Source organism: Lithobates pipiens, unplaced genomic scaffold, assembly GCF_037356315.1.
Source record: "Lithobates pipiens isolate NorthernLeopardFrog02 unplaced genomic scaffold, aLitPip1_a1.2 Scaffold_8, whole genome shotgun sequence".
Classification (NCBI taxonomy): domain Eukaryota; kingdom Metazoa; phylum Chordata; class Amphibia; order Anura; family Ranidae; genus Lithobates; species Lithobates pipiens.
The window spans coordinates 295850404-295872131 of NW_027507903.1; the positions used below are offsets into that span (position 1 = coordinate 295850404).

Sequence of the window (21728 nt, forward strand, 5' to 3'; positions counted from 1 at the left end):
CAGGGGGGCACTTACTTTATTCAGGATGGCACTGCGGGTGGCAGGTGGGCACTGGCAGGGGGCAGGTGTCCTTTTATATTGCTGGCCGTGATCGGGACTGATGTCCCGAACACGGCCGCCGGCGATCGGCTTTTTTTTTTCTCCTCGCGCTGTCAGCGCGAGGAGGAATACTAGCCGATTACCGGCTCCGTTTTATCACATGATCAGCTGTCATTGGCTGACAGCTGATCACGTGATAAGGGGTCGGGATCGACCCCTTACACGGATCGGTGATCAGGCGAGTCTCACGGACTCGCCGATCACAGAGCGCGCCGCGCGCGCCCCTCAGGGGGCGCGCAGGCCGCTCGTAACCGGGACTACGTCAATAGACGTAGTCCCGAAAATGTGGGTCCGCGCTATTGCCGTCATTTTGCAATAGCGCGGATCCCAAGTGGTTAAATAATCTAAAAATAAGGAACAATATCTAAAGAGGTCCCAGGGATTTCCTCCTTCCTATATTATACCGCAGCAGCTCCACCAGGCATGTACATGCTCAGAACACCATAATATCTATGGAACCTTAAAGGAAAAAGTCCTATTGGTGTGTGTTGTGTTTGTTTTTTTGGGACTCCGATATTTTTCAAACTCTTCGTACAAAAGTTTTTCTTTTTGGATCGCTCTGATTTTGCTTTCACTGTGGCTATGTCTCCAAATGGTTTCCTTAGGAAACTGTCAGCTTTCCTTCAGCTGATAAGTAAAATATGTTTACTGTCTGTATAGAATATTCCATATTCAGCTTTTAATTTCTTTTTCAAAGTGTGGTCCATTATTCCTGGTTATTAGGCATTGCACACAATAGTGTGAAATAAAAAACTGAGGCTAATGTACTTCTAGTGCTTAGTTCAAAGAGACCCTGTCAGTAAATTTAAAAAAGAATTAGATAAAAGCACTGACTTTTTTTTTTTTTTTTGCTCATCCTTTGAGGAACTCTACGGTGAGTAAAAAATCCTAGTTGAATTTTTCTTGGGAGGGTTTTCTTTTCCATAAGTATTTTTTTTTTTCACTTGTAATAGAACTTTTGAACCTGCTAGGAAAATCATCCACTTCAGGAAGAGGAGTTTTCCATGCACAATCGGTCCTTTTGCCTTTTGCCACATCATACTGCTCTCCACTTCTAGGAGTGTAGTTATGGTCTGTGCTGGCCCAGTTACTTTGTCCCTCCCCTCCCTACAGAACGTTTATGCACTGTAGCTACCAGGGGACAAGCACTGGGGTATTCAGCTCTGAGCCTGCTTGGTATTAGGCATCACATCCAAGATGGTGGCACTTGACAGTCTCGGACCTTTATAGATGTCTATACAAAGGAGGCTTTTACAGGTAATTAACATGCATTCAATTCTTTAAATGAAAATATAATCTTATGATTTAGGGACAATCTCTCTACTATTTGCCAATCCTGTATAATTGCTGCATGGACTTCAAGTGGTTACAACAAGCTCACAAATGTAACTTGACTCTTAAAGTGGACAAAAATCCACTCTCATCCTTTCTAAACTCCGCCATAGTGGTGATCTATAAGGAAATGCATGCCTCCTGCATGTATCCTTGCCTGTCAAATGTCCCCCCTCTGTCTGTTGTAAGACCTGAAAAACTGCTGATTCTGTGGGTGGGTCTATTGTCTGAAGCTCGGTGGGTGGAGTCATGATGCCAGTAGACTTGAAATGGGTAACCTAGATTGTAGATCTTATCTGCTGCTGTTTCTAATTAAAAAGTATAAATGTGCATGCACATTAGAAGTAAACACTCTCTGAGACACGTTCAGCTCGGTTACTTCTAAGATTTATTTCTGGGCGGTGTCAAAATTTTATACAGAAAGATACGTCATTGCTATGTCAGTCTAATTGGAACATCTTATTGGTTAAAATGCAAGAGAAATGGAGAAACTTGATGCTTGAAGTTTGGTGGAAGCTGCTTCTGTTATCTCATTTACATTCTTCTAACGTGTGCTATGTAGGGTTCAGACGCCATCTTTAGTTCCAAACAGAGAGCCAATCTGTATACTACATAATAAGTAAGGAGTTGTATAGAAACATGTATAAACATAAGCAAATAGACATTAGACATTTTCTGATTCAGTATGTACATTACATTCCTTCAGACTCCCTGCTCCCCTCTACACTCCCCTTGGCCAGGCGTTAATATTTCTTACACTGTACTTCTGCTGGTCTTGTGGATTATGCCCCGTGATCACTAACATCCAGTCAAAACCCAGAAAAGTCGCGACATGACTTCAGCATGCCCAATCATGCTTAGGTGTGGCGCAGCCAATCCTGGGAGAGCTGGAGAAGACAGTAGGCGGGGATCGGAAATACACAGAAGTACACAGAATGCCTCTCGCACTTATGCATTAGATATGTAAATCACCTGTCACTCACAGCAAGGGATGAGTATCTGTCTGACCATTTTTATCTCACTGAAAAAAAGATAAGGACTGCTCAGAGCTTTAACTCCTCCTGGCAAGACTGGGCACAGATGACATGAAATCCTATACTGTACAAGGTACGAGCCTTTATTTAAAAAAATCCACATCCACTTTAAACTTTGTATCTATATATTTTTTTTTCTTCAGCAGGTGACCAGCTTTTCAGTAAAAGTGATAGTGTACAGTAATTGGTTTACTGCAGCACTTGTAAATACCCCTGGTATACCTCTGTCTCCATATAGAGACATCAGAGTCTACCAGGTGCACTTGGAGAGGTCATAGAGAGAGGCGGTCACCTGGCCGTGCTATCATAAAAATCTTTTTAGCCCCCCTGTGGTAGTTACAAAGTTACATAAAAGAAAGTTTTAACGTTTTGTAAAAGAAACATCCCTGCACATACCTGAAAGCTAACACTTTCTCTTAGACTTCACTGAAGGACACATTAGACCAGGTTCAGCATTTTACCTCGAATGTATTTTGGTTGCAATTTTACTGCAAATTGTACATCCCATTGACTGCTACAGCAGAAATCTGGGATGTGTAGGCTATAGGAGGTTGTATGCTTTGACTCTGATCTATGAAATTCTGCCAGTAGAACTCCTTAGATCAGTGTGTACTTGTTGGCAACTGAGCACTGCAGAAAAACTGATGGATTTTAAACCATTAATCTGTTGCCTCCATTGCATTTTGACCAATGTACGATTTTCCTGATCGGTAGCGTCTTTGTGATGTGTGTGTGTTTTTTTTTTTTTCAGCCTGCTATTGCTTTGCCTGTAAAGAAACCTTTGAAACGTATCCGGTACCGAAAAGGTAAGGCGATAATGTCATTTTACTGTTTTTGTTATAATTTTATTTGGGCTAAAACTGATAAATGTATAGATAAAAGAAACCTAGGAGCGTGTGAGCATATGGATTTTTTGATAATGTATGCTAACTAATTCTTGTGTCCTCTTCTGCTTCCCTTCCCAATCTGAGTACAGTGGGAGGGGCTGAAATTCCTAGAGGGGAGGACACATGACTGCACAGCAGCACTGTGCAAAGAAGGCATGTAGCGTTATTTTAGGAACACACACTGTACTAAACATGGATTTAAAACAAGATCAAAGTAATAGATGTTTCTGTACAAGCATTGGAGCAACTGCAGAGAATAGTACTACTCAAGGCAGGAGGGGAAGGGCAGGCAGATCAGCTTTACAGAATATATAAATGACAGGAAGAGATGGTGGGTTAGATGCAGAGATACTGAGGAGAACGCAAGATGACAGAGGCATGTGAACTGGCCATGATGAGGGTGGTCAGTACACCCAGGGGAACATAGGAACAGGCAGGATCAACCTGAAAAAGGCCAACTGACACTGCAAAAGCACTGTGTTATAGATCATGCCTTAAATGGACAGGAGTGTTGTTTTTTTAGGGTTACAACCACGTGAATTACTTCTGATCTGCATGCACTAATTCACAATGTGTCGCTGCTTTGTGATATTTCTTGATTTTACATTTATTTATAATGTAAACTTTTTCTCTGTAAATGAAAGCAAACTATGGAAATAAATGCAAAAGTAAACCTGTTCCAAGAGTGTGTGACTTTGATGACCTGGATGCACAATTTGGTATTAAAGAGGAAGTGGAGGAAGAGACGATTTGTCCTAAAGCGAAGGTGAGCTTCTTGAACTGGGTAAATCGCTTAGACTAAAGCTGGCCATAGACTGATAGAATTTCTAACCAAAATTCTTAGGAAAGTCTTAGAAAAAAATTAGGTGAAGATTCTCCAGAATATTTGAATGTCGTTCAAAAGATTTTATTTGCTTTTAACATTTGATTTTGGAATGAATGCACTTTACTGAACAAAAAACACATAAAATTGTGAGACATTTGTTCATTTGAGAAAGTGTCCATCCTGGTCCTTTGCATTTTCTTGTCACTGCAGTTGAAAACTAATGTAGATTTGACCCACTAATGATTATAATAGCAAACAAACTTTCTTGGCACTTTTTGTAAAGAATTTTAATCTGTAATTCTACCCATCTATGACCAGCTTAAGAGATGCCATTGTGACAGAGCTTTTTGTAATGGTTGCTGTGTCAGTTGGTTAAACCCACCTTTCTCTTCGTACAGTACGATATACTAGAAAATGGGAAGGAGTCAGCACAATAGTCTCTTTAGTTCACGTGGTTTTACTGGTACCACATCCTCTCGTATAAGACATCAAAAAGAGCCCCTAAAACAACTAATAGGACTTTAAAGATACCACACCATATATTAAAAAAAAATTTGTACAAAAAGTTTAAAACACAGTAAATCAAACACAAAGGTGTTATGAGAAAAATGTTCCATGCAGGAATCTCCAATCTTAGGTATTTCATAGGAACATGGTTTGCTTCCTTGGGGGAGGACCAGCATAAATCTGTCATAGATGCTCAATATACATGCGACTTGAACCAAAAATGTGGAACTGCGACCACTACACCTCGAGGGAAAGCAGCCATACTAAAACAAGGGATTGAATTATTCCCTTAAACTACAAAGTAGGAACAATATCTAAAGGGGTCCCAGGGATTTCCTCCTTCATATACTATCCTGCAGCAGCTCCACCAGGCATGTACATGCTTGGGAACACTGTAATATCCATGGAGCCTTAAAAGATAAAGTCCTATTAGTTTTTTTTTTTTTTTTTTTTTTTTTTTTTTTGGAACTCCAAATTTATCACACTTCGTACAAAAGATTTTCTTATTGAATGGCTCTGATTTTGCTTTCATTGTGGCTATTTCTCCAAGTGGTTTCCTTAGGAAACTGTCAACTTTCTTTCAGCTGATAAGCAAAACGCATTAAAGTGGAAGTAAATCTATCGATTTAAACAGTTAAAAAAAAAGGCATGCCGGGAATGCTAATTGCACATTGGCTGTGCTCTCAGCCAAACTATCAAACCATCCAATGGCTGATGTCATAACGAATCACATGTGCAGCAGCATAGCAGTTGAAGATTAAACAGAGGCAAAGATGGCAGCTTCCTTGGCTGAAAACAATAGGGGAGTTTACTTCCACTTTAAGCCTGAGTTCACACATATGAGAACACAGGCATCGCATGTGATTTGCACCCGCATTGCTGTACCAATCACATGCGATGTCTATGCAATGAGAGTTCAGCCATACAGTTTATATGGCTGAACTTGCATTGGATTTGCACAGAAAAGATGCAGGGACTTTTTTCCCGCACTGGAATCTGATCGCATAGGTGTTCACACCCATGCAATCTCATTCCTGTCCGAATCCGCAGTTCGCACTGCAATCTATGAACCGATCTAGGGGTGCCATTAACTTTGTGTTGCGGGAGAGATGCAATGTGGGAACCCACACTGGAATCGCGCTGGTGCCTAGGCTTACTGTCTGTATAGAATATTTTGTATTCAACTTTTTACTTATTTTCAAAGTGTGATCCATTATACCTGGTTATTAGGCATTGCACACAATAGTGTGCAATAAAAAGCTGTGGCTAACGTACTTCTAGTACTTCTAGTTTAGTTTAAGGAGACCCTGCCAGTAAATTTAAAAAAATTGCGGCTAAAAGCACTGAAATTTTAGAGTTTTTTTTTTTTTCCCTCATCCATTGAGGGACTCTATGGTAAGTAAAAAATCCTATTTAAATGTCTGTCTTGGGAATGTTTTCTTTTCCAGAAGTAATTTATTCACTTGTAATATAACTTTTGAACCTGCTAGGAAAATAAACCACTTCAGGGAGTTGTTTTCCTTGCACAATCTCAGTCCTTTTCCCTTTTGCCACGTCATACCGCTCTCCACTTCTAGGAGTGTGTATTTATGGTCTGTACTTGCCCAGCTACTGTCCCTCCCCTCTCTACATAAAGTGTATGCACTGTAGCTACCAGAGGAGAAGCAATGTAGCATATTTTGGGGATTGGGCATCACATCCAAGATGGCGGCACTCAGCAGCAGTCTCAGACCTTATAGATGTTTATACAAAGGAGGTTTTTACCGGTAATTAACATGCTTAAAATTCTTTAAATGAAAATATAATCTTATGGTTTGGCGACAGATTCTCTTTGCTATTTGCCATTCCTGTAGAAATGCTGCATGGACTTCAAGTGGTTACAACAAGCTCACAAATGCAACTTGAGGCTTAAACTTGGTATCAAATCTTTATTTTAATTTTTTTAACCTCCGCAGGCCGACCAGCTTTTCAGTAAAAGTGATCCTGTACAGTAATCGGTTAATTACAGCTCTTGGACGTTTCCTTGGTAGACCCCTAATGTCTCCATAAAGACAGACGGTCACCTGCCCATGTTATCATAGATGGCTTTTTAGCCCCCGTGTGATAGTTACAAAGTTAAACAAATGAAAGTGTAAACGTTTTGTAAATGAAATAAATTTAAACAACCCAGCGCGTACCTGAAAGCTAACACATGCACAAGGTGCAGATATGTATGTGAATGGCGATTGAATTACATGTGTGATATTGCCCAGAACACAAATTCTGGAGACCTCATTCATGTCTAACATGTCTCAAATGCTTGGTATCTGCCTACTTGGCATAGCCCCTTTTTATATTTTACCCAAAAATGGGTATTCTATTGTGTTTGTGTGCGTTAAAATTAATTTTAGTGTATCTTTTTACTGAAAATATGCTTTTGATAAACAATTGCGCCAATATCATGCAACGTAAAGTATTACAACTGCCACCTTTTCATTCTATAAAGTCACTGTTTTCAGAATTTATCCTTTTTTAGCCGGTTCACACAGGGGCAGCACAACTTGCAGAGCCACTGCCTCAGGTGACCTACACAGTGGCGGCTTGCAAAATGACTTCTGTATAGAAGTCAATGCAAGTTGGCTGAAGTCACCCCAACAGTAGTACAGGAAACTTTTTCTAAGTCTGAGCCACTTGAGTTGCTCCTATTAGAACGGTTCCATAGTACAGAAAGGGACACAACTTGTCAGGAGGCTAGGTCGCCTGACAAGTTGCCCCTGTGTGAACTGGCTCTTAGGGGTTTTAGATAATTTTCTAGCCCCAAAAAACCCACTGATTTTTGACTTGCGCAACAAAAATACAAAATCGCCCAGGATGCAAAGTGGTTAAAGATGTATGCTTATTACTGTACAGGGCAAAGTGGGCCAACCAGAGGAGCTCCGCAAACACAAGTTAGGGTGCTGTCACACTGAGGCGCTTTACAGGCACTATATCGCTAAAAATAGCACCTGTAAAGAGCCTCTCCTCATTCCAGTGTGAAAGCCCAAGTGCTTTCACACTGGAGCGGTGTGCTGGCAGGACGCCAAAAAAAGTTCTGCAAGCTGCATCTTTGAGGCGCTGTAGGAGCGGTGTATACACCGCTCCTAAAGTGCCCCAGCCCATTGAAATCAATGGGCAGCGTCGGCAAAGCGCCGCTTTTAACCCTTTTTCATCCGATAACGGGGATTAAAAGTGCTCTACTAGCGGATAAGGGCCATAAAAACAACGGTAAATCACCGCTAAAAATATCGGCACTTTATCGCCGTCGTCCCTAATGCCCCAGTGTGAAAGTAGCCTTAGTGTTATTTAATGTTAAATTTGTGCCATTTGTAAAAGCTGTGTAAAATTATTATACATGGGTTTGATACCTTCGGTGACCTGTCAGATTCATGTTTTCCCCTTCCCAGAAAGCTTAGACAGGGTAGCTGTATCTGCTAATACTCTTTGTCTTAGACAGGACACATTAGACCAGGTTCAACATTTTGCCTCAAATGTATTTTGGTTCTAATTTTACTAAAAATTGTACATCACATTGCTACAGCAAACATCTGGGATATGTTTAGGCTACAGCAAGTTGTATACTTTGAGTCTGATCTATCAAACTCTGCCAGTAGAACTCCTTATCAGTGTGTACTTGTTGGCAACTGAGCACTGCAGAAAAACTGATTTTAAACTATGAATCCGTTACCTTCATGCATTTTGACCTATGTAAGATTTTGTCTTTGTGCTTCTTTTTTTCAGCCTGCTATTGCTTTGCCTGTGAAGAAACCTCTGAAACGTATCCGGTACCGAAAAAGTAAGGTCATAATGTCATTTTACTGTCTGTTATAATTTGGGATAAAACTGATGTACAAAATAAACCTGGTGTGTCTGAGCATATATATTTTTTGATAATGTATGCTAAGTAATTATTTTCTCATATTCTTAATTGTGGTTGCATGTACAAACCTCCACTTCAAGCTGATTGTTTCTTGTGCAGGAGTTCAGGCTTTGTTCCATTTAGAGACTGCAGTGCAAAACTGTTTATGGGTCTATAATCAAATTAGAAAATACAATAAAAGCTCACTTTTTTTTTTTTTTTTTTTTATCCCCAGCAACCAGTAAGCTATCTGAAAATCGGAAGAGGCGAAAGCGATTAAGACTTGCTGGAAGGATCAAGAAGGAAAAGCACTTGTCCTCTCGGGAATCTTCACATTCTGAGGTATCCGTTTCTTTTCCTTTTTTTGCTATCTGGTGCACATGCATTCAGTGCATTGGAAAGTATTCACAGCTCTTCACTTTTTCCACATTTTATTATGTTACAACTAGAGGTTGACCGATATACAAGCCGAAAGTTGGCCCTTTTTTTAGAAATCGGCATCGGGTGATTTTTGTGCAAAAATCGGCCAATTACCTCCCCTCCCCACACTCCACTGACAGTTTCACACACTGAGCAGGGTCTGTGCTCAGTGTGTGAAACTGATTTGCAACTGAATGCAGAGAGAGGAGCTGTCGGAATTCCGCGTGATGTCGGGGGCGGACGGGACCCAGATATCAAACACCAGCTGATGGGATCTTGGCAGGCCGCTACGTGCATGTGGCCCCACCCACTATCTTAAGCAGCCCAATCATTGGCTGGTGTTTGATAGCTGCAGGGCCCTGCCCACCTCCGACATCATGCTGAATTCTGACAGCTGGTCTCTGCATTCAGTTACATATAGTGTAACTGAAACTGACAAATTAGCTCAGTGTGAAACCTGCCACTACCACCTATCGGTGTCAACTGCCAGTGCCAATCGGTATCAGTGCCCCCTGCTAGTGGCAACCAGTGCCACCTGCCAAAAAAAGAAAAATTTCTTAATATCGGCCATTGGTCAGCCCGATTTTGTACATATCGGCATCGGCCAGAGGAAAAACCCATATAGGTCGACCTCTAGTTACAGCCCTATTCCAAAATTGGTTCAAGTCATTATTTTCCTCAAACTTCTTTAAACCATACCCCATAATAACAACGTGAAAGAAGTTTGCTTGAAAGCTTTGCAAATTTATTAAAAAACAAAAAAACAAAAAATCACATGTACATAAGTATTCACAGCCTTTAATAGTTTGTTGAAGCACCTTTGGCACCAGTTGCAGCCTCAAGTATTTTTGAGTATGATAGTACAAGCTTGGCCCACCTATTTTGGGCAGTTTCTCCAATTCTTCTTTGCGGGACCTCTCAAGCTCCATCGGGTTAGATGGGGAGCGTCGGCTCACAGCCATTTTCAGATTTCCAGAGTTGTTCAATTGTTTTCAAGTCTGGGCTCTGGTTGGGTCACTCAAGGACATTCACACAGTTGTCATGGCCCCACCTCTATTGTTATCTTGGCTGTGTGATTAGTGTTGTTGTCCTGTTGGAAGATGAACCTTTGCCCCAGTCTAAGGCTCCAGAGCACTCTGGAGCAGATTTTCATAAAGGATGTCTCTGCACATTTCCTTGGATCCTGACTAGTCTTCCAGGTTCTGCTGCTGAAAAACATCCCCACAGTATGATGCTGCCACCACAATGCTTCTAGGGATGGTATTGACGGAAGCCAGGTGATGAGCAGTGTCTGGTTTCCTCCAGACATGACGCTTGCCATTCAGGCCAAATAGTTCAATCATCGCTTCATCAGACCAGGGAATTTTGTTTCTCATGGTCAGTCCTTTGGTGCCTTTTTTGGCAGACTATCATGTGACTTTTACTGCGGAGTGGCATCCATCTGGCCACTCTACCATACAGGCCTGATTGGTGGAGTGCTGCAGAGATGGTGGTTCTTTTGGAAGGCTCTCCTTTCTCAACAGAGAAATGCTGGAGCTTTTTCAGAGTGCTCATCGGGTTCTTGGTCACCTCCCTGACTAAGGCCCTTCTCCCCTGATTGCTCAGTTTGGCCAAGTGGTCCGCTCTAGGAATAGTCCTGAAGGTTTCAAACCTCTTCCATTTATGGGTAATGAAGCCCAGTGTGCTCATTGGGACCTTCAGAAATGTTGCTGTAGCCTTCCCAGATCTGTGCCTCAATACAATCCTGTCTGAGGTCTACATACAATTTTATATAGACAGGTGTGTGCCTTTCCAAATCATGTCTAGTCAACTGCATTTACCACAGATTGACTCCCATTCAAGTTGTAGGAACATCCCAAGTATGATCAGTGGAAACAGGAGGCACCTGCGCTCAATTTTGAGTGTCATGGCAATGGCTGTTAATACTTATGTACATGTGATTTTTTTTTTTTTGTTTTTTTTTATAAATTTGCAAAAATTTCAAACTTCGTTCACATTGTCATTATGGGGTATTATTGTTTGTAGAACTTTGCAGAAAATCTGTTTAATCAGTTTTGTAAAGGGGTGTAACATAACAAAATGGAAAAAGTGAAGTGCTATGAATGCTTTCCATGTGCACTGTATTATAGGTCAAGTGATTTCTCTGCACCTATTCTTGGGTAATATCATTCACTTATAATCATCTTTTACAATTTGATCAAAATGAGGGTTGCTTACAAACGTGCCAGTTTTATGTTTTCAGTATATCTAATCATTTTTCAAAATTTAGCCAGTCACAGAAAAGATATCCAGACAAATAAGAAAACTTCAAGCAAACTTGTCATTTTAGCTATCTCTTTGCCTTACATAGAGAAAGGCACTGTGTGTGTGTGTGTGTGTGTGTGTGTGTGTAATTTGGTTTTAGATTACCAAGAATGTGTTGGGTACACACAAGAAAAACTTTATAAAGTAATACCTTGGTTTGTGAGTAATGTGGTATACAAGCATTTTGCAAGACAACATTTTTATTTTTTCAATTGTAGCTTCATATGCGAGTGCTGTCTTACAAGATGAGCAGTAGATCAGTTTCACAGTTTTAATGTAAAAAAAAAAGGGGGGAATTGCACTCACAATGTAAATCCCACGTTAAGGCGTCTGGTGTATACAGTACTGTATGTGGCCAGAGGTCCGGGGGCTCTTGCGACTCCCAGCCCTTCCTGGAGAACTCGGGGGCACTCCCAGCTGGGTGGGTGTAACGCGCATTTGGAGCACCCAGAAATGTCAACAGTTCCCGAGTGTCTGAGTTCTCCAGGAAGCACTGGGAGCCACCAGCACCTCTGGCCACATTCAGTAATGTATACACCAGTGGCTTTACATGGATGAGCAACCAGACTCCTTAATGCAGGATATACATTGTGAGTGTAATTCCAATCTTTTTATTTTTTCCTTTTCTTTCCTTGACTGATACAGCAGCACTTCTTGACCTTAGGGTTATATTGCCCCCTTTAGGAGAGGACTAGGCAGAAAGTGTTTAAAAACAGCAACACTTGCACAATACCGCCCAGGGCGCGATCCTACTGACTATAACCCCTCACTGCATCCAGCAGCTCAGTTTTTTTTTTCTGCTTAGTGTGGAAGGACCTGGCTCCCGGTGGTACCATTGGGCCTGGGAATTTTTTTCTTGTTTCTGCATTTGATTCCTGTGATCTGCAATCAACAGCCGGGCTGGGTGACAGGCTGGATAATTTAGATCCTTGTAGATTCCCCAGCCTGGCCATTGAGCGTATGCAGGCCCTAGCTACACGCTGGGTCGGCCACGACATGCTCCGTCTGATCCAGGGGCAGACAGTGAGCTATATGCTCCGGGACACACGTATGACTGGGCTACTACTGTCTACTACAGTGTGCCGTGGCTGGCAGTCACCCCGTACTGCTCGGGTGATGGGTCTGTCTTTGGAATGCGTCCAGCAGTCCCTGCAGGAGGGGTAAGTATGGTTCCACCTGTCTTGGCAGGATGGGGCAGCTAGGCATTGCCTGGGAGGTCAACTAGGGGGGGTCTCTCCCTCTCCCTTTCTTCTCTCCCTTCCCTCCTCCCCATGCTATGGGCCGCTGTTTGACTGGGCACATGGGGGATTTTTGTACTCGCCGTAAAATCCTTTTCTCTGACGTTCATTGACGGACACAGCACCCACCCCTCCTGTTTATGTTTGTACTGCATTTGTTGAACTGATCTGCTGGATGCAGTGTGAGGGGGTTATAGCCAGTAGGACCGCCCCCTGGGCGGTACTGTGCAAGTGTTACTGTTTTTAACACTTTCTGCCTAGTCCTCTCCTAAATGGGCGATAAAACCCTAAGGTCAAGAAGAGCTGCTGTGTCAGTCAATGAACTTCAGAGAAAAGGATTTTACGGTGAGTTCAAAAATACTTTTTTTTTTTTTTTTTTACATTAAAACTGTGATCCTTCTACTGCTCGTATTGCCCCCGGACCTCTGGCCACATAATGTACTGTATTTTGTATTGCTGTAATTTCTATGAATGAAAGATGAATCCTTTCACAACCAGAGTTTCCATTATTTCTTATGGGGAAATTTTGCTTTTGAGTGCTTCTGATTACAAGCATGTTTCTGTAACAAATGCTCCTAGTTCAAGGTTTTACTGTATATTCAAAGCTGAACCCAGGTATGATTTTAATTGCATATTTACATTGATCCAGCGTGAAAAAAATATGTAAATATGCATATTTAATACCTGATGGACAGCTGTGGAAGCTTAACAATCAGCGTGGTAGTTGGCGCTACTACAGCGATGGTCTCAAGGATTGGGTCCTGTGCCACAGCCATTTACAGAACATATTGTATTTTTAAGGTAATACAAGGCTTTCTCTGCTTGAGGTGGAGATTGCAATGTCATTCCCTCACCTCTCCACCTCCATCCAACCAGAGAATGCCTTGTATTCATTGAAAATGTCTTCTGTGAATGGTAGTGCTATTCAAGTTACCACCCCTTGTCAGCATGCAGTGGGGAAGCTGCATGGCACAGAATCTGGAAGATCAGAGATCACTCTAGTAGCATCAGTTACTACAGTGATTGAATGCTTCCCCAGCAGTTGATCTGGTATGAACTTTGCATACTTTGGTCCAAGCTGGACCAATGTAACTATGCAATTAAGATATTTAAAGCTGAACTCCAAGTATTATGCCTGGTGTCCGGAAGCGTTAAACTGCATGTGTTATTACTGCTTTAAATAATGGTGTATCTGTACAGGGTGAAAATAATATTGGTGCAGCCAGTCCCAGTGACACTGTTGAGGAGGGACTGGATCAAGAGCATGGAGGATCTTCTAAGAAGAGCTTTGAACGAGGTGGAGGGGGAGCAGCCATGAAAGAGAATGTGTGCCAGGTAACTGCTAAGACCTTGGATAAGCCATCATTGGAATAGCATTAGCATAGATTTTGATGATATTTTAGATACTGATTGTAGGCTTCTCTCTGGCACGTATAACTTGCATCCTTGCTGAAGGGCTGCCTACAAGTAATTTAGCTGGTCTCAAATATATGATCTCCTTACACCACGAATAATAAAAATCATAAAGGATGAATGTATGCTGCGCTAAAAACATAAAATTATAAAGTAAGCGTCCATAGTGTTAAAACAGAGTCCTTGTTCAGGGAAACAGCTGGAACAATCCATGGTGTAGACAGACACAATAAGGTGCGCATGAAATTATTCTCCACCGAACATCAACACACTGGGCCTCTTACCAAAGAAAATGGATCACTGAGTTACAGGTGGTTAAACAAGCGTGATATATCCACAGCGCCACAGAACCACTTCAATTGGATCATAGATGGCTGAATCTTGTAGTCTCACCAAATGGAAATTCATAGATACATGTATGAGGCAACTCCTCATGGTGTAGTATTTAAAACGAGGGTGAATTTCATAAAAACAGCCAGGGTACTCGCATTTCGTTGAATGAATGATGAAAGCAGGCATGTCGGAAGCTACAATCTGTCATGGATATCAATTGTTTCCAACCACAAAGATGGCCACGGTCGGAATGTTACAGCATCATGTTATAGCACCACCCTATATGGCGTTTCGTCCAATAGAACAATACAGAGTATTTCTCCTTTTGAAGGCAATTCCCAAAAAGCATTGGAAGGATCACATACATTTATTGTGGTAGTAGAAAATTCCTTGCAAGGTAATGCCAGAGCTATATAATGTCAATGATTTAAAATTTTCCTATTTAATCACTTGGTTACTGGGCACCTAAACCCTCCTCCTGCCCAGACCAGTTTTTAGCGCTGTCACTCTTTGAACAACAATTGCGTAGTCATACAACACTGTACTCGTATGACATTTTTATATTTTTTTTTCACTCACAAATAAGGCTTTCTTTTGTATTTGATCACCTCATACAAAACCGTTTTATATTTTGTTTTATTAAATTCTGCAAACAGGTAATTTTTTTTTCCTTCATTGATGTATGCTGATTGCTGCCAGTGATGGGCACTGCTGGGTGGCACTGTGGGCACTTGCAGGTGGTACTGTTTGACACAGATGAGGCAGCTTCACCTCTTCCTCTTCAGGACCGATGTCCCTTGCACAGAAGCTGGCGATAGGCTTTTTCTTTATCGTACATGACGGGACACAGCCACAGTAATTACTGTCTGGTTATATGGCACCTTTAGGTGATGGCACACCCTAAACAGGAAGTTCAATTCTCCATATAACCCCTCCCCTTACCTCAGTTTTTTTCGCCATTGTCTTAGGTGTTGGTCACGAGTAAAGATGTGCTGTGCTGAGGTCCACTGGAATATTCCTTACTGGGGCAAGCCATGCAACCAGATCCATTCAAAGGAAGGAGGGGGTGGGGAGATGGCACGAATTGACCATCCACAACGTGGGCTGCATAGCTATAATATACACCTTTTTTTTTTTTTTTTTAGATGCATACAGCTAGGAGGGACACATCGGATGGGGGGTCATGTCAGTTGGTGACACAGGCATTCCCAGGCACATTTACTTTAAGCATCAGGCTGAGCTTAATGGCAGCAGTTGCTGGTCTATTGCTTAGCAGTGGGTGCATTTTTTGGGGTGTACCTCCAGCGTTGTGCTCGGCACTATGACCAGAGAAGGTGGTTCAAATGCCGCAAAGACCAGGGACAGGAAGGGGTCGCCCTAAGGACCTTCCCTCTGCAACACCATCCCTTACTAAGGAGGCTGGTCAGAGTGAGCCATCAGGGTCATCAGGGGCCTGTCTAACTGAGCAGGTTTTCTCCTCAGCTATGGATGGTTTAGAGGAAAGATTAGTGGCTTTAATCACGTCTTCACAGAGTGGAAGAAAACGCATTAGGTCCCCTTCTACCACGCAGGATCCCCAAATGGAGGAACTTTGGGAGGGGGAAGATGAATCCCCCTCAGGGGGCCGTGAACAGGCTGATTCCTCTTCCGAGGAATCGTGGGGAAGGACCTTCAGCTTCGCATGTTGAGAAGTTGCTGGTACATTTTCTTAAATGGTCCGCTCCACAGCTACCTTAACAGAGTAGGTTGAAGAGCCCACTTCCTGTTTGAGTTCACTAAAGCCTCCTCAAGCTTTGCGTGCCTTTCCTGTCCATTCGTTAATGGAAAAGCTTATGTATTCTGAGTGGGATCACCCAGATGAGCATTTTTTTTTTCCCCCTCCTAAAAAGTTTTCAACACTTTATTGTATGGAGGAAAAATGTACTAAGATGTGGATTATACCAGCAATTGACTCTGCTATATCCTCTGTGAATAAAAATTTTACTTGCCCGGCTGACAAAGCACAAATGCTTAGGGATCCAACTGATAAAAAAATTGGAATTCCTGTTAAACATTTATTTTCATACATCAGGGGACACAGAGCCATAGTAGTTACTATGTGGCTTATAAGCCAGCTTCAGGTGAAGGACACTGGCACACCCCAAGACAAAAAGTGCACTTCCCTATATAACCCGTCCCACTAATGGGAGTACCTCCAGTTTTTTTTCCAGTGTCCAGGTGCTGGTCACAGAGTAAAGATGCGCTTAGCTGAGCTCCTCTGGAGCAATCCTTGCTGGGGCTAGCTATGCAGATGGATTCATTCAAGGTGTCTTTCTGGCCGAATTGAATGATACCTGGGCCGTGTGTCTGAAGAAATTAGGGTTTTGCCTGTGAATGCTTCTCTTTTGAGAGCTGGACTCTGGAATCCAGTACCTTTTTGTTATTAAGTCCATACAGTCCATAAGGTCCATTTAAAAGCGACTGCTCAGGTTTGCAAAACAGATTTTGGGCGCAGTGTACGGCAGGCTGCAGTATAAGTCCTCTAGTCTCTTGGTGCCCTTCTTTTGCTGTGTCTCCCTCCCTTCAGTTGGCATTGCTATGGGCCATCCCACATAGTAACTACTATGGCTCTGTGTCCCCTGATCTATGAAAAGAAAATAGGATTTTTAAAACTGCTTACCTGTAAAATCCTTTTCTTTGATGTACATCAGGGGACACAGAGGTCTCTCCCTTCTTGGTATGCACGTGTTTTGCTTTGCTACAAAACTGTGGCACTCCCAGTAATGGGAGGGGTTATAAAGGGGGTGCACTTTGTCTTGGGGCGTGCCGGGGTGTCCATCATCTGAAGGTGGCCTATAACCCACATAGTAACTACTATGGCTCTGTGTCCCCTGATGTACTTCAAAGAAAAGGATTTTACAGGTAAGCTGTTTTAAAAATCCGTTTTTTCTTTCGTTCATTGATGGACACAGCATTTCTAATCTTGACCTTGGGGTTATATCACCACCTTCAGGAGTAGGACTAGGCAGAAATAACAAAACAAGCACAGCACTCTGCTACAGGCAGCTCCAGTTTTTTTTTTCTGCCTAGTCTAAAAGGACCTGGCTCCCTGCTGGGACCTGTAGTGTTGTTTTTTTTTTTTGTGTGTATTGTATTTCTTCTTGGTTTTCGTGAGCATCTGCAATCAACCACTGGGCTGGGTGCCAGGCTGGATAATATTATGGATCCTGGTAGTCTCCCCAGCCTGGCCACTGAGCGTGCGCAGACCTGAGCTCCTCGCTGGGTCGGACACGACAAGCCCCACTCCGGACTGGGGTTGCCGGCAGGCTAGACGCCTCACAGGGACACATATGACCAGGCACCTGCCATCTGGCTCAGTGTCGCCATGGCCGACAGCCACTTTGCTCAGGCTGGAAGCGGATCCGTTTCTTTTGAAGTACATCAGGGGACACAGAGGTTCTTCCCTTCTTGGTATACATGTGTATTGCTTTGCTACAAAACTGAGGTACTCCCAGTAGTGAGAGAGGTTATATTGGGGGTGCACTTTTTGTCTTGGGGCGGGCCAGTGTCCATTATCTGAAGGTGGCCTATAACCCACATAGTAACTACTATGGCACTGTGTCCTCTGATGTACATCAAAGAAAAGGATTTTACAGGTAAGCTGTTTTAAAAATCCTGTTTCTCTCTCTGGCAGGTTCAGTGGCTCAACCTGCCTTGGCGGTAATTGGGCTATGTCAGTCATGGATAGACCAGTTGAAACTAGTACTTAAGGTGATCCCTGAACAGCAGGCCCAGGAATTGGCTGTGCTAGCGGTTTTGAGTTTTGCAATTGATGCAATTAGAGATTCTATTCTTCAAACCTCTCGCCTTAAGCTTGGATTGATGCATATGCATAGAATCTTATGGTTGAATAGTTGGTCAGCCGAAGCACCATGCAAAAAGCTCCTGGCTGGTTTTCCTTTCCTTGGTGAAAAGCTGTTTGGGGAGGATTTGGACAAATATATCCAAAAAATATCAAGTGTGAAAAGTACCCTTTTGCCAGTTAAGAAAAAGTAGGCATCCCTCATTTAAACGGCTCTTTCTCCAGTGCCAGGGAATCAGTCTCCAGGCAGTCGCGACAGCCTCCACCGTCAAGTTCAAGCGGTAAACCCCAGGGTCAATCCCAGAGACAAAAGGGGTCCTGGGGAAAGAAACCAGCAAGACCGAACGCTAAAACCTCTTTATGAAGAGGCATCCCTGCTTGCCCGAGTGAGAGGAAGACTTCTGCAGTTCTTCAAAGGTCTGGCAGGAAGAATTTCTGGACAGATGGGTGGTCTCCACAATAGCTCTAGGTGACAAACTAGAGTTCAGAGAATTCAGTCTCCTCGTTTCCTCAGGTCAAATGTCCCTAAAGATCCAGAGAAAAAGAAGCCTTTCTAGCATTAGACCGACTTTTGTCACAAAAGGTGATCATGGTGGTCCCCATGGAAGATCAGGGGTCAAGGGTTTTATTCAAACCTTTTCACGGTACCAAAACCAAATGGGGATGTCAGACCTATTCTAGATCTCAAAGATCTAAACCAGTTCCTGAAGATTCGCTCTTTACACATGGAATCAATTAGTTCAGTAGTCTCCAGCCTACAAGGGGGGGCGCTCCTGGCATCAATCAACATCAAGTATGCATACCTGCATGTACCTATTTTTCCCGCTCACCAGAAGTATCTGCGTTGTGAAGTAGAAAAACTTAATTTTCAGTTTGTAGCCTTGCCTTTCGGTCTAGCTACTGCACCTTGGGTGTTTACAAAACTTCTGGCCCTTCCTTTGGCCAAATTAAGGACTCGAGGTATAACAATAATGGCATACCTGGACGACCTGCTCTTAATAGACCGGTCGGTAGTCCGCTTGAATGAAAGTGTAGTCCCCACAATCAACTACTGGGAATACCTAGGTTGGGTTATCAACCTAGAGAAATCATCTTTAAAGCCAGTAAGAACATTCGAATACTCTAGTCATAGATGCAGCCCAAAAGAAGGTGTTTTTACGACAAAGATCAGCGCCATAAAGGAGCTGGTCCAAGGGGTCAGGGCAAAGAAAGGTCCTTCCATTCGCCTTTTGTATGAGGTTATTGGGGATGATGGTGGCTTCATTTAAAGCCGTTCCCTATGCTCCGTTTCATTCAAGACTGCTGCAAAACAGTATCCCATCAGCCTGGAAAAAATATTCAGGCACTAGATTTTCCAATGCGCTTGTCGCCAAGTGCGCCAGAGCCTCAGTTGGTGGAGGCTATCTGAGAATCTGCTCAAGGGGAGATCCTACTTGCCTGTTACCTGGAAGGTGGTAATAGATGCCAGCCTTTCAGGTTGGGGAGCAGTCCTGGAAGAAGTGTCTGTCCAAGGGAAATGGTCCAGAACCGAAAAGAACTTGCCCATCAACATTCTCGAGATTTAGGCAGCGCGTCTAGCTCTTAAGGCCTGGACATTCAGGTTGCAGAATTCTGTCAGGATTCAATCCGACAATGCCACAGCAGTAGCTTATATCAATCGCCAAGGGAGCAGCAGAAGTCATGCAGCCCAGGCAGAGGTAAACCATATCCTAATCTGGGCAGAAGAACATGTGCCATGCATTTCGTCAATCCAGGGGTAGAGAACTGGCAGGCAGACTACCTAAGTCGCCAGCTGTTGTTTCCAGGGGAATGATCCCTTCTCCCTGACATCTTCCTGGCAATATGCCAACAATGGAGGATCCTGGACGTAGATCTGTTTGCGTCCAGGTTCAACAACAATGTCGACAACTTTTGTATCAAGAACAAGGGATCCACTCGCATTCGGAACAGATGCGTTGGTGACTGTGGGATCAGTTCTCACTGATTTATGCGTTACCTCCTATTCTGCTGCTACCTCGACTTCTTTGCAGGAACAAGCGGGAAAGAAAGTCTGTAGTTCTTGTGGCCCAGAAGATCTTGGTATGCAGAAATAGTAAAGATGGCGGTAGGAAACCCATGAACCCTACCACCACGTCCAGACCTGCTATCTCAGGGACCAGTGTTCCATCCTACTTTACAAACGCTAAATTTAACAGTTTGGCTATTAAAATCCACATTCTAAAGAATCGTGGGCTTTCAGGCTCAGTGATACCTACCTTGCTTCCAGAGTAATTTGTTAGTCTGGAAGGCATATGTTTCTTGGTGTGAATCCAGGGGTTGGCATCCTAGCAAGTATGTCATAGGTAGAATTCTCGCCTTTCTACAAATGGGGCTATAGATGAAGCTGGCCCTGAGTACTATCAAGGGCCAGGTCTCGGCCTTATCAGTGTTGTTTCAAAGTTAGCTGGCTTTGCATTCTTTGATCCGAAGCTTCATACAGGAGCTAACACGGCTTAATCCTCCGGTTAAAGCACCCCTGAACCCTTGGGACTTGAATTTAGTTCTGTCGGCATTACAGAAACAGCCTTTTGAGCCGATACAACATTTTCCTTTGGTCCTTTTGACAAGGAAACTAGTTTTTCTGGTAGCCGTTTCTTCTGCAAGAAGGGTATCAGAGCTGGTGGCTCTTTCTTGTAAAGAGCCATATTTAATCTTTCACAAGGATAGAGTGGTATTGCGTCCTCATCCTAGCTTTCTGCCAAAGGTGGTTTCTGGTTTTCACCTAAACCAGGATATTTTTTTACCTTCATTTTTTCCAGAACCCTGTTCTAAGAAAGAAAAAAGTCCCTACGTGCTTTGGATGTAGTGAGAGCGGTCAAGATCTATTTGAAGGCGGCTGCTCAGATTCGGAAAACCGACATTTTGTTTGTTGCCAGAAGGTCCTAGGAAAGGACCGGCAGCATCGATATCCTGAGGTACTCCCGGTAAGGGGAGGGGGGTTATATGGGGAATTGAATTTCCTGTTTAGGGTGTACCAGTATCTATCACCTAAAGGTGCCATATAACCAGACAGTAATTACTGTGGCTCTGTGTCCCATGATGTAGGTTCTTAAATGAATCAAGGGATTGACTGATCGGATCCATTTGGCACAGGCCCTATATGCATGGATCATTGGTACCCCAGCCTCCCAAAGAAAACTCAAGATCCTGCAAGGTTTTGCCTGTGATGCGACCTTTGGGCGCTGGACCCTACGAAGAGGAATCCTGAACACTACAGCGATAAGGCATTCCTGCAGGGTGCTGTACACATCCAAGGGAGTGGACCCTATACATGAAAAAGGTACCCAGTCCTTGAAGGTCCTCAAGTAACAGGAACCTGCTGTGATGGGTGAAGATTGAGCTCTTCATTTCTAAGTTGCTTTGCCCCTGGACAGGCAAGGGAAATCCCTTTATTTACTATTGTGGGGTGTCCCAGTTATTGTAACAATCGGTCAAGCTAGCTAGAGGCTGGACACCTGTGTATGGTGACCATTCGGGGGAGTTTTGGGCTAGCTGTGGGTGTTTGCAAAGTGTACTTTTTTGCTTGTGTCTGGCTGTTTTTTACCTTTATGATGGCGCAAAACTGTGCCCCATTCCACCTT

The 21728-nt window shown here is 43.1% G+C and overlaps 1 protein-coding gene across 4 annotated transcripts in view; it reads left to right on the forward strand.

Moving 5' to 3' along the window:
• Positions 1 to 21728, forward strand: part of NSD1 (nuclear receptor binding SET domain protein 1) — a 108044-nt gene that overhangs the window by 58930 nt on the left and 27386 nt on the right. For 2 of the 4 annotated variants that reach the window (XM_077472501.1, XM_077472500.1), the window contains exons 9-13: positions 3217 to 3271; positions 3997 to 4118; positions 8442 to 8496; positions 8795 to 8901; positions 13722 to 13856. In XM_077472501.1, the coding sequence (XP_077328627.1) occupies positions 3217 to 3271; positions 3997 to 4118; positions 8442 to 8496; positions 8795 to 8901; positions 13722 to 13856 (474 nt within the window). The remainder of the gene's footprint in view (positions 1 to 3216; positions 3272 to 3996; positions 4119 to 8441; positions 8497 to 8794; positions 8902 to 13721; positions 13857 to 21728) is intronic. The other 2 variants (XM_077472502.1, XM_077472503.1) reach the window with 2 other exon arrangements.